General features: G+C 50.1%; 1 protein-coding gene across 1 annotated transcript; it reads right to left on the bottom strand.

Annotated features, from left to right (window-relative positions):
* Positions 1-1,825: 1,825 nt before the first annotated feature.
* Positions 1,826-9,004, bottom strand: STAR (steroidogenic acute regulatory protein). The gene is made up of 7 exons (XM_082715324.1): positions 8,820-9,004; positions 7,619-7,732; positions 7,199-7,326; positions 5,782-5,940; positions 5,437-5,621; positions 4,757-4,850; positions 1,826-4,273 (listed from the first exon to the last, which is right to left on the bottom strand). Exons 1-7 carry the CDS (start codon positions 8,881-8,883, stop codon positions 4,160-4,162), a joined length of 858 nt encoding a protein of 285 aa, XP_082571450.1. The 5' UTR covers positions 8,884-9,004; the 3' UTR covers positions 1,826-4,159.
* Between the last annotated feature and the right edge of the window lie 4,155 nt (positions 9,005-13,159).

Below are 13,159 nucleotides of genomic sequence, written 5' to 3'. Positions count from 1 at the left end.
CTCAGTGACTTAAGTGGCTGGCTCTTGATTTTAGCTCATGATTTTAGCTCATGATCTCAGGATTGCGCCCCGCATCGGGCTCTGCGCTCAGTGGGGAGTCCGCTTGGGATATTCTCTCTCTCTCTCTCCATCAAATAAATAAATAAAATCTTAAAAGGAAGGAAGGAAAGAAAGAAAAGAAGAAAGAAGTGAAGGGGGAAGAAAGAAATTTCCCAAATCTCAAGTGACTATTGGTGTCTTAACACAGTAGCTTTGAGCAATGTCCACAATAGCCAAACTGTGGCAACGGGATGCCCTTCAGCAGATGAAAGGATAAAAATTTGGTCCATATATACAATGGAATAGTACTCAGCCATCAGAAAGGATAAATACCCAACTTTTCCATTAACATGGTTGGGGCTGGAGGAGATTATACTAAGAGAATGTCAATTATCATATGGTTTCCCTTATTTGTGGAACATAAGGAATAGCAAGGAGGACATTAGAAGAAGGAAGGGGGAAATGAAGGGGGGGGGGATCGGGGTGGGAGGCAAACCATGAGAGACTACGGACTCCAAGAAATAGGATTTTCAAGGGGAGGGGTGGGGGATGGGTTAGCCCGGTGATGGGTATTAAGGAAGGCATGGATTGCATGAGCACTGGGTGTTCAGCACAAACAACAAATCGTAGAACACTACATCAAAAATTAATATATGGTACTGTATGGTGACATAACAATTAGAAACCAAAAAAAGAACACGGTAGCTTTGGCTAATATATTTGTCTCCTAACAAACCATCCAGGCTGTTTTGGCCATTTTGCATCTTTTCACAGAAGACCTAACAGTCAGTATGATTGTAGGCTAAAGACTCAGTCTATCACCGCTGAACACCTACCTATTCATTCCTGGCTGGTCTTAAAGGGCAGACTTGGTTATAAAGCTGGATGATCAGAGATGGAAGAACTCAGAGAATGAGGGTAGTGTTCTTTTTTTTTTCCTTGCTCACTTTTTATTAACATAAAATGTATTAGTTGCCCCTGGAGTACAAGTCTGAATCATTAGGCTTACATATTTCACAGCACTCACCATAGCACATACCCTCCCCAATGGCCATCACCCAGCCACCCTATTCCTACCCCCCCATACCTCCCAGCAGCCCTCAGTTTGTTTTGTGAGATTGAGAGTCTCTTATGGTCTGTCTCCCTCCCAATCCCATCTTGTTTCGTTTTTCCCTCCCTACCCTCCACAGCCCCCAACCCTGCCTCTTAAATTCCTCATATCAGAAAGATCCTATGAAAAATGTCTTTATCTAATTGACTTATTTCACTCAGCATAATACCCTCTAGTTCCATCCATATCGTTGCAAATGGCAAGATTTCATTTCTTTTGATGGCTGCATAGTATTCCATTGTGTATAAACACCACCTCTTCTTTATCCATTCATCTGTTGATGGACATCTAGATTCTTTCCATAGTTTGGCTATTGTGGACATTGTTGCTATAAACATTCAGGTGCATGTGCCCCTTCAGAGCACTACATTTGGATATTTAGGGTAGTTACCCAGTAATGTGATTCCTGGGTTGTATTATAGCTCTAGTTTTCAACTGAGGGTAGTATTCATTAGGGAAGCTGGAGGTAAATTCTTTGTAATATAAATTACCACGTTACTTGTACACCCACTTTCCATTTAAATGATAAAATTTTTGTACATCGGATTTTCATAGATCAGAGGTTGCAGAAGTAATGATTTTGCCCATTTATATTTAAAAGCATGTGTGTTTCGAGGTTCATTTGGAGAGCTCATAGAATCCCCTCTCTTCATGGAGACCTCTAAGCAGATCATCACTGACAACTTAATTTTATTCCAATGTAAAATTAAACAAATGGGAAAATATCTCCCAGTCCCCTCAAAGACACAGTTGCTTGGTTTGAAGAAGGCAAATTACAATCAAGCTCAAAACTTCACTGGTATGTGGTAAAATGCCATTGTTTTGCTTTCAGCCTGTTCTTTTTTGAAACCAGAGTGTATATTGCTTCACACATCTTTAAACATCTTTAAACAATCATTTTCGCTTAGCTGGGAGTGGATGATAATTCTGTTCTAGAAATACTTCTACAACTATGCCCTCTCATTCTGAAGCTCCCAGATAGATAAACAATAATTGTGTGTGTGAGTTTTATTTTTATTTATTTGACAGAGAGAGAGTGAGAACAGGAACACAAGCAGAGGGAGAAGCAGGCTTCCCGCAGAGCAGAGAGCCTGATGTGGGACTCGATCCCAGGACCCTGGGATCACGACCTGAGCCGAAGGCAGACGCTTAACGGACTGAGCCACCCAGGCGCCCCAACAGTAATGTGATCTATGCTAAAAATAGACCACTCTAGGAAATGATCAGAATAAATAATAAAAAATGCTTTTCTGAGCTGTAAAATTTTAATAGCTCAATAAATATCAGCACTCCCACTCCTGCTAAACTCTTTAATAAATAAGCTAGGGCTCTATTTCCAAATGCTTTAAATCAGCAATGCTATTAGAACCAGAATCGAAAAGCTTCAGGTGGTAAGGGTTGGATTTGCACCTTCCCTACACACATTAGCAACGTGATCTCATCCCAGTTTATATCTTTAAAGCAAAAGTTCTCTGAATCTTGGAAGGGGAGTTGGCTATCACCATAGCACCTCTTTTTAGCCATCTCCCCTGGAGATTGTAAAACACTGACCTGTTAATGGCAGAAAGTGGCAGCCCTGAACCAGGCTGGAAGCTGATATAATTAGCTCTGAACTAAAGATTCAGTTCCCTTTTCAGATCTCAACATTCTCTTCAGGGAAAATAATAAGATTTGTTTCTGTTCAACTTTGTCATTCATTCTCTCATATTTGGTCCTGCCCTGTCTGTTTGTTTTTAAGATTTTATTTATTTATGAACAGAGAGATGGAGAGCACAGGTAGGCAGAGCAGCAGGCAGAGGAGCTGAGCAGGGAGCCCAATGCGGGACTCCATCCCAGGACCCTGGGATTATGACCTGAGCCGAAGACAGATGCTTAACCAGGCGTTAAGCATGGTTAACTGAGCCACCCAGGCGTCCCTCTGTTCTATCTTTTAAGTCAGTAAATAAAAATCCTCAGTCAGAATCCTCTTCCAGTACTCATCCATCAGCCACCAGTTCTAGAGTTCTTTCAAGAATTGATTTAGGCTTGTCCTTATCATAGAAATTAAACCCTTATGAAAGATCCTGATAACAGATTTTAAATAATTGAGTGACCTAAGTGCCCAGTAGTTTTTCCTTCTAGTGAGCTATGGGATCTAGTTTCATTAAAATCTTTGTCCAGCTTCTGCTCAGGTCATGAACTGGGGGTCTGCTTATCCTTCTTCCTATGGCCCTCTCCCCCGCTTGTGCTCTCTCTGTCTCTCTTTCAAATAACATCTTTAAAAAAACAAAAAACAAAAAAACCTTTGTCCAGGACTCCTTTATCAAAAATTTGCAGTTTACTAGAATGATTTTTTTTAAAAAGAATTTTTAAACAAAGAGGTAGAGACTGAAGTTTTTGTGTCGGTTTTATGAGTCTTTATTCTGACTGGTGCTCATGGGAAAAATAGGAGAATGGAATTAATTAGTTTTCTGCATTTTTTCAATCAAGAAAACTTAGACTACATTTCTTGAGGGCACCTGCTGTGGGGAGTTGCTGATCTTTGGTGCTGCTTGCTACTTATTTGATAGAGGAGCAGAGGGTTGCTGGAGTCCCTTTTGTCAAACCCCGCTGCATCCACACACATGGCCTATGAGGAATGGAGCTCATGAGCCCATAAAACACAAGGCCCCAGTCGTTGTGTTTAGCACCCTCGCACCCTGTATCAGTACCATTTTAAAGATGTTTTTAATAGAAATGTAAGGGCCCAAAAAGAAGTCTTACATATATTTGGGGTCCCTTATCCTTCATTTCGCAGCTAATCCCCGAATAAAGTTAGAAAGCTCTTTCTCTTAAAAGCCTTGTCCCCATTTTCTTAGTTGTAAAATTTGACCAATCAGAGTCCCAGTATCCTACTGGAAATACACTCCCACCCCATCCCACAGTCCCAGATGAAGATCTTAGACAGACTTGTAGGCTTCTAGCAGAGATCTTCCCGATGAGCGTGCAAGCCAGTGCAGCTAGGGACAGTTGGAAGAAGCAGGCTGGTCCTTAACACCTGGCTTCAGGAGCAGGGCTGGACTCCAGGTGCTTGCGCAGGTGGTTGGCAAAATCCACCTGAGTCTGTGATAAGACCTGGTTGATGATGGTCTTTGGCAGCCATCCCTAGAGAAGAAGAAGAATTAGGCCATCTCATGGGTAATGTTCCACTGTAGAAACCTCTGTATCCTATCACAAACATGAGTTGCTTAGGGCTTGGTCTTCCAGCTCTGTTTATGGGGGTGACCTTGGGGTCGACCAGGAAGACTGCATTACTGCCCTGCTGTCCCGACAGTGTAAGAAGCACAGAACGGCTCTCATCCCAGCTGTGTGACGCTGAGCTAGCGACCATATCTTGTGGGGCCTACGTTTCTTCTTTCCAAATTGATAACTGCAGAGTTGAAATGCGACACAAGAGGTAAAAGGGAGAGAAGCTATTACAGGCTTTTGAGATGATGGAATAACAGGCCATTACTCAAGCCTCTTCCCTCCAACAGCCTGTCTAAAAACGGAAGAGGGTTTTTCCCGTTCCTTTTGGGGTAATGTGGGAGGGTGAGAGCCAGTTTTCCTCCCCACCACCTGCACACTGAGCTGTCTTGTACCCCTCACCTTGAGGTCAATGCTGAGCAGCCAGGTGAGTTTGGTCTTGGAGGGACTTTCAGCCAGGGGATGGAGCACCATGCACGTGGGACCATGCTCACCTCTGGCAAATGAAGAGAGAAGTCAAGCCAGGAGGACCGTGCAGAATTCTTTATGCTGACCGGTTATACTAGCCACACTTCCCTATTACCTTGCCTTTTCCCAATCTCAGAAATATTGTTTGCCAAGGGTGATATGTAAAGGTTGGCATGGTTGCCAGATCATCAGAACACATGTTGGGTGGACCTGGAGCCTGGCAGCCTCCCGTGGTGCCTTTAAGTTGCTGATGCCAGAGAAAGTGTCCAGGGCAGTGGCTGGGGCCCCTGGAAAATGGGGGTAGCAGCTGTGTTCTGAGTAGTATGGATTACATTTTGATCACCAGTAGGGTTGTACCTGAACACACCAGCTAAATCTCAACCCTAAGTGTTCTAGAAAATTATTAAGGTGCTTAAATTTCCTGGGAAGTTCGAGACAAAGTGGCTATGTGGGGCCAAACTTGTCTTCCTCCCCTGCTGTGGAAAAATAATATTTCCATGTAACAGGAAGCTGAAGGTAGAGATCAAGGCCTGGTTTCTTGGAGCTGAGGATTCATCACACACTTGGCGGTGCATCCCACAAGCCTATGTTCCAAGCGGGATTGCAAGTATTACCTGATGACACCTTTCTGCTCGGGCATCTCCCCAAAATGTGTGGCCATGCCAGCCAGCACACAGGTGGACCCGCGGCGCTTGGCACAACGCACGCTCACGAAATCACGGGGCCCCACCAGGTTTCCTGCTGCTTCTGCAGCCAACTCGTGGGTGATGACTGTGTCCTTTCCAATCCTCTGCAGGACCTAGTAGGCCACAGGGAGTCAGAGTTACCACTCACCCAGTGCTGGGGCAAAGGCACCACTCACAGCTTGTAGCTTCTTTGCGTAGCTTTCTGACTGAGCTCCCAGGGTTCCGGCCCTACCCCCCCACCTCCCCCCACCCCCAAATCTGGACTCTCCTCACCTTGATCTCCTTGACATTCGGGTTCCATTCTCCCATTGCCTCCATGTGTTCCACGAGCTCTTCATAGAGCCTCTCCATGGGCTGGTCCACCACCACCTCCAGCCGGAACACCTTGCCCACATCTGGGACCACTTTACTCAGCACTTTGTCCCCGTTCGTCTGTCAGGGACAAAAGAGGAGATTTAAGAAAAAGGTCAGAGAAAAATATCTCTCGCTTAAGGCCCACAGACCGTCAAGGCAGGCAAGGCAGGAAAGAAGTCTGAGCTAAGCATGAAGAAGCCTAACAGCACTTCTGATTAAGACGGTAATCTTTCTTGCTGTGAGCCTCGAACATCTGCTAAAGCCTTGAGAGGTAACCTGCCTGCTCCTGGACCCTCTTTTCTTGGTGGTAAGTTTTGATGGGTGTGGGTAGGTCCAACAGAAAAGGCTCTGCTTGACTCAGAAGCACAAAGCTGCTGAGCGAGACAAACCTGGGAGAGCCTGGTCCACAACCAGCTAATCACATGCACCCAATGTCGGGTGGGAGCTTAAAAGAGGTTTCCAGGGGCACCTGGGTGTCTCCGTGGGTTAAAGCCTCTGCCTTTGTCTCAGGTTATGATCCCGGGATCCTGGGATCGAGCCCCGCATCGGGCTCTCTGCTTGGCGAGGAGCTTGCCTCCCCCTTTCTTTCTCTGCCTGCTTCTCTGCCTGCTTGTGGTATCTGTCAAATAAATAAAAATTAAAAAAAAAAAAAGAGATGTTCAGTCCAATACCTTATTTTACAACGGAAGGCTGTAGGCCCAGAGACTCTTAGCCTTAGGCCATTGCGGGGCCTGCATCTCAGATTTCCTGACTCCCAAACCAGGAGTCTGCTAACTCAGAACTTGAAGAAGGAGTGGGTTTACCTGAACTTAGGGCAACAGGCAGCATAGAAGTTTCTGGAAGACGGCAGAGCCACCAGAGTCTCAGTAGAGGCCCTGGCCTTGAACACATGCCTATTACCGGTTCCCTGTCAGGATGCAGTGCTCAGGAGCCCAGAAACCCAGAAGGCCTCGGGCCATCTGTATTCTCGTGCAGTTCCTTTGTGGCTGAACCCAGATGAGCCCTGCAGGTTGATCAGCCCCAACATCACGCCCTGGCCCCGGCACTTCTGACCCAGGCTGGTGCAGGCCTCTAACGCATGCAGAACTCCCACTGCATGGTCTCTGCCAGATGCAGCGTACGATGTGTTTGGAAGGTAACAAAGGATCCCAGAACAGTGTTTCCCAAACTCGAGTCTCCAGGAGGTCTCTGAGGGGCCGGGGGAGTATCTGAGGATGTATTCTTGGGAAAGGAGAATTTTCAGATTAAAACCACCTGCTGCATGAGAAAGGAATCCTAAGGCCTTCAGGATGGCAGTGGAACGGAGGAGCGTGGGTTCCTCCAGGCCCACACTTACCTGCTGGTTCTCTTTCTTCCAGCCCTCCTGGTTGCTGAGGATGCCCAAGGCCTTCTGCATGGCCTCCTCGCCCTGCCGGATATAGGCCAGCTCCTGGTCGCTGTAGAGGGTGTCTTCCAGCCGTGAACCTGTACACAGCCAAGGAGAGACCTAGCTTGCTCGGCTTCCCTGGCCTCCCCCACCCACCGCTTCCATCCCTTCCATCTGGACCTGCTCATTCCTCTGAAGAGCCAAGGCCAAAGCCAGAGGGTCCCCTCTGCAGGTGAAGTTAAACACAAAGCTGCAGCCAACAGGGGGTCTGGCCTTGAGGAACTCCAGGAACTCTCAAAGTGAGTGAGAAAGGCCAGCTTAGGGTTAGGGGAAGGTGAGGGTGCTGGAGGGAATTTGCCGCTGGCAGGAGCCTGAAGCCTCAGCACTTACCAAGCAGAGAGCTCCGGCGCCGAACCTGGCTGATCCACGCACCCGGGGTCGGGCCCCCCAGTGCCCTCCGGTTCAGCTCCTGGCCAATGGCCAGCACAGCTTGCTGCCTCAGCCCTGCAGAGAGGGGAGCAAATTGTTGCCTAGGATCGAGAAACGCCCTTAGGGAGGGACCACTGGGTTCCTTGCCACAGATGAGGAAACACTGGGAGAGGGAGGTGACTTGCTCAGGAACACAGATCCCTAGTGGGGACCTAAATTAGTGCCAGGTTGACTCCCTGTCCAGGGCCCTTACTCTGGCAGCCAGGCTGCGTCCGGGGGCCAGAGTCAACCTTCCCTCTGGGCTGGGCTGGCCAGGCCTCATCCTGCCTGGACCGGGGGAGGGGGGGGGGTTGGGTTGGTTACCGGAGCCGAAAAGAAGCTTCCTCTAACTAGAAAAAATCTGCTGCAGGAGGAGAATCAAAGACCCCCCCATCCCCTGTAGTCTGTGTCGCTGTGAGCAGCTGGGGTCCTTTGCAGGAGTAACTGCTCAATATGTCCTTGGGGTTGAGCACGGTGAGCTGAGCAGTGAGGCTTGTTGGTCTAGGGCTGGCGCAGGGATTCCAAGCACAGCTTCCATGGAAACAGAAGCCCGCTCCACCCGGTGTAATTGGGAAGCACTTTAAGTTGGTCTGTGCACCCTTCAACAAATGCAGGGGATTGACTCAGATAACCCTAGGTCTTGATTAGCTCTATAAAATCAGACTTGGGTAACCAGTTCTGCCTCCTCTTTGTACAATCTAATCAGACTTCCAGCTTTCCACTTTCTCTCTTCACTTTGCTCTTCTCTGCATGGGCTTCCCAGCACTGCTCGATGGACTCAAGGCTCACTCTCACCCCTGCACTGTGGCTCAGTCCTTCCTGGTATCCTTGGGGCCAATCCAGGCAAAGTCAGAAGAGCTCAGGAAAGATTGGAGCCCTGGAGAGAAGGGCAGAAGTGACAGAATCTGGGAGGGACACAGGCGTCTTAGAATCCAGCCCAGCTGTTCCTGGGAAACAGGGCGGTCCAGAAGGAAAGAGACCTGTGCAGGTTCCCCCAACAGGAGGCCCCAGTGGGATCAGCGCCTGAGCAGCCGGCTCCCTCCCCCACTCCCAGTCGCACACAACCACACTGCCCGAGTGCTCTGGGTCAGCACGGGGCCACCCCAGAGGCCAGGGAGCTCACCCTTCATGTTGTGCAAGTGTCTGTAGGAGCTCCCAGCACATAGCTTGAATGTGGCCAGAAGCATGGTGTCCAGGCAGTGGGGAGAGGCAGGGGCGCGGTGCTGTGGCCCCTGCTGCTGTTGCCTCGGCTTCTCCTGCCTCCACTGAGGCTGTCAAGGTCTGCCTCTAGGTCCTGCAGCTGTGGCTGGGGACCAGCCAAGGGTTCTGCGTCTTAAATGCCCCCCAGCTGAAGGCTGTACTTCATCATCCGGAGATAAAAAAAAAGCCACCGCTCGCTGTGCGAAGGAAGGGGTCAAGGGTAGAGGGATTGCCTCACACTGTGGTTTTGGCCACTTGTGGGGAGCCTGAAGGAGGGTGCAGAGACAGGAGCCCAGAGGCGGTGCCCAAGGAGCAGCGGATGGAGCAGGAGAAAAAGCAGCCGCTGAGGTCAAGGCCCTTTGGAAGAAAGCACACACTCTCCGACTGGTTTTCAAAGAGCATGTGGGTGTACTGTTTAAAATGCAGGTTTCTGGGGGCACCTGGGGGGCTCAGTTAAGCATCTGCCCGCGGCTTAGGTCAGGATTCTGGGGTCCTGTGCTCAGTGTGGAGTCTGCTTCTCCCTCTCCTCCCGCTCTTACTCACGCTTTCTCCATCTTTGTCAAATAAATAAACAAAATATATTTTTTAAAGATCTATTTATTTATGACAAAGAGCACAAACGGGAAGCAGCAGGCAGAGGGAGAGGGAGAAGCGGGCTCCCTGCTGAGCAGGGAGCTTGATGTGGGGCTTGATTCCAGGACCCTGAGAGCCAAAGGCAGATGCTTAACTGACTGAGCCACATAGCTACCCCAATAAACAAAATATTTTTAAAAAATAAAAAAATAAAATGCAGATTTTTGGCCCTCAGCCTCAGAAACTCTTAAGTTTAACAGGTCTAGAATTGAGGCCCTAAAACTTGTATTTAATAAAAATTCCCAGGTGGTTGCTACACAGGTATCCTGTGAACTGCATGGTACTCATTGAGAAGCATTGCCCTGGTCTCTAACAAACTCTTTTCTCTTTAATATTGAACTTAAGGGGGCACCTGGGTGGCTCTGTCGGTTGAATCTTGAGTGTCTGCCTTTGGCTCGGGTCATGGTCTTGGGGTCCTGAAATGGAGCCCCACATCGGGCTCCCTGCTCCGCGGAGAGCCTGCTTCTCCCTCTCCTGTCTGCTCATGCTCTCTGTAGCTATTTCTGTCTCTCTCATTCAAATTAATAAATAAGTAAAATCTTTAAAAAAGAAAAAAAGATTGAACTTGAGGTTGCTTTTTAAGCGAGATTCACCCAGCAAGAATATTGGGGGTCAAGAGAATCACACTATGTGGCCCCTGGCCCAGGGCCTGCCTTCTTTGTGAGAAAGTTCTGGTGGACGGGAGGTGGCAGGGAGGGGAGGCCTCCGAGGTGGGGAGCAGTCGCAGACCCCCACTGGCTCTTGCTGTCTCTTTCTCTACAGGGAGGATGAAAGGGATGGGAGCTCAGAGCCGCCGGTGCCCAGCACCCAGCGCCCAGCAGAACAGAGTGAGTCCCCCCACCGCCCTCCATCAGCCCCTCATGAGCAGTGGAAAGGGTCCAGCAATCCAGGGGTCCTTGTCCCGGGCTCCTCTCTGAGCAGTGGCTGCCCAGAGATCCCTCGGCCCATTTCTCAAGGCCCACTGTGGGCCCTCTTCCTCCGGGAAGCCTTCCTCGACCACCCGAGCCCTCTGGAACGGCTTGTTCCCCTGTCTCCCATTCTTACTATCACTGCCACTGGCGGGGTACATCGTGTGGGGTCCCGATTTGTATAATGGTTTGTGTGTGTTTTCTTGTCTCTTCCATGGGACTGTTCCTCCCTGAGGCAGGCGCCGTGTCCACTCCCCTCTCTCCCCCACATCAGCCACAGGCAGGACCCAGAGCAGACTCATGCTCCTTCTCTATGGGGTGACCAGCTGCGGAAGGTGGGGGGTGTAACTCTTTCTTTGGCTGAGGAAACTAGCCTGCAGGCTTTGTTTCCAGCCTCGGCAGAGTCCCAGAGGAGACAGCACCAAAGGGAGAGGCCCCAGCGGAGGCATGGGAGGCCTGAACCTTTCACAGCTGCAAGAGAAGGTGCAGAGGGCAAGCTGGGAAGGCTGGGTGGCAGCTACCCCTGGCTTCTCCTCACAGGGACACGTGCGCCCTCAAGCACATGTGCCCCTCAGTGGAGGTGGTGGGGAGCGGGAGGGGGTTATTATGGGACAGTCCACGCAGATAATGTTCAAGGCCCCGCTGTTGCCATCCTGGGGAGAGTTCTGGCCACCGTAAGCAGGGAGGAGTTGGGGCGGGAGATGGCGGACTCGAGCATCAGCTGCTGCTGATGTCAGCGCTGCCACTGACTCAGGGAGGGGTGCTGGTGACCTCCCCCAAGGCCAAGGCCTTCGTCGTCCCTTCTTCATCCTTTCCAGGACCAATGAGCAGTTAACTCTCACCGTCCCTCTGAGCAGTAAGGTGGGGAGACACAGGTTTGGAACTTCCTCTGGCTCTGGATGTCATTTGTGTCTGGCTTTGCTTTTTGAGGAGGACAGAGGCCCCAAGGGAGGAGACTGGGTGGCCAAGCCAGGCCAGGGAGAAAGGCGACCAGAGTGGTGGGTGGGGGTGGGCGGGGGCGAGAGGCCAGGTTTGGGAGCCCTCATTCCTTCAACACCCCCTTGTTGAGTGTCCTCTGTGTGGACGCTCTGCCCTCGCGAGGGAAAATGAACCATGTGGCCGTGGAGGAGAGCAGGGGAGCCCAGGAGGGAGTTTGGAAGTACAGAGGGCCTCACCATGCAGGGGCAGCGCAGAGTGGGAAGGAAGACTTCTGGGAGGAAGGGACGTTTGAGCCAGAGCATGGAAAGTGCAGTTAGGAGCTGCTGGGTTTGAGATCGAGGATGGGGTGTGTGTTCCAGGAAGAGCGTCTGGCCAGCAGCCCAGAGAAAGGATCCGAGGGTTGCTCCATAGCAGGGTAAGGACTGGTGGGAGGTGGAGTACGGGGGTGGGGGGCACGGAAAGATTCCCCTGAAGTGCTGGGCTGAGCTGTCTGGGTCCCTGGCTCAGAGGAGGTGTGCGGCAGGGGTGGGGGGTACGTGGCGACCTGAGAGGCTGGGCTGGCCATGTGGGGAGGCTGGGGAGTGGAGGACTCGGGGGTTACACTGCAGTGGGTTCCCAGGTCCCCCATCTGTCTCTTGCTTCGAGATTCCCAGCCACTCGCTGCTTCCATTTGAACTTCCTGATCCATGAAATGGGGTATATTGTCCTTTTCTTTTCCTTTGTGTGACCCTCTCAGGGTGCTGGGAAGGCTGCCATCAGGTGACAATACACCAGGAGCTCAAAAGAGAAAGTCCAGACCTCTTAGCCCAATCTCTGGGTCCTCCAGCGTCTCCCACCCTGGCTGTCTTCCCTGGGGCCTGCGGGCTGTCTGCCCCGTACACACCCTCTTCTAGTCCAGGTAACTCACAGGTAACTCACAGCATCACCTGCCGTCAAGCCCTCCCCTGGGCCCCCACCTTGCTCTGCTCTTTAACTAGAATCCAGTACTTTTTCCCGTGGGCCCCCTTGATAAAAGTGTATCACAGTATCAGTAAGACCACTGTCCCTCCCGCCCCTCACTCCCACACACCCCTTTTTAAGAATACTACTATTTTAGGGCAGCTTTAGGTTCTCAGCAAGATTGGAAGAAAGACACAGAGGTTTTGTGTTTAAGATTTTCTTAAATTTAATGATTTGAGAGAGAGGGCACAAGCAGGGGCAGAAGCAGAGGGAGAGGGAGAAGCAGGCTCCCTGCAGAGTGGGAAGCCTGACTTGGAGCTTGAGCCCAGGACCTTGGGATCACCATCTGAGGTGAAGGCAGATGTCTAACCTACTGAGCCACCCAAGTGCCCTGGGATAGAGGTTTTTTATATACTCCGTGTCCCCACACATGCAGGTCCCCCTTTTTTGCATGTCCATAGCTCCGTAAGGACCTGTAAACTCCATGAGAACTTGGATCCTTTGCAAGTTTTTAAACCCCTCGTGCTCAGCACAGTGCTAGATAATTCATAACCACATCAATGTTTAATAAATGTTCGGAAAGCGTAAGAGGCTGGTACTGCACACATTCTCAATAAATACTGATTTTCTTCCATCTCTGAAAGGTGGTCAGCCTGGAGGGGAGGGCAAATCCTGGAATGCTTTCCATCCATTTAGGATGGAAAGAACGCAGTGTTTTCCTCCCAGGGTGGCATTGTGAGGAGGCAGCAGAAAGTGAAGGCAAGTTTGAGTCATCAGACTTGAGGTGATTATGGATTACCTCGCTTTAGAGTACATTTTTTTTAAGATTTTATTTATTTATTTG

The sequence above is a fragment of the Mustela nivalis genome (genome assembly GCF_964662115.1).
Source record: "Mustela nivalis genome assembly, chromosome: 20".
In the NCBI taxonomy this organism is placed as follows: domain Eukaryota; kingdom Metazoa; phylum Chordata; class Mammalia; order Carnivora; family Mustelidae; genus Mustela; species Mustela nivalis.
This window is presented reverse-complemented; position numbering and strand designations above follow the sequence as displayed.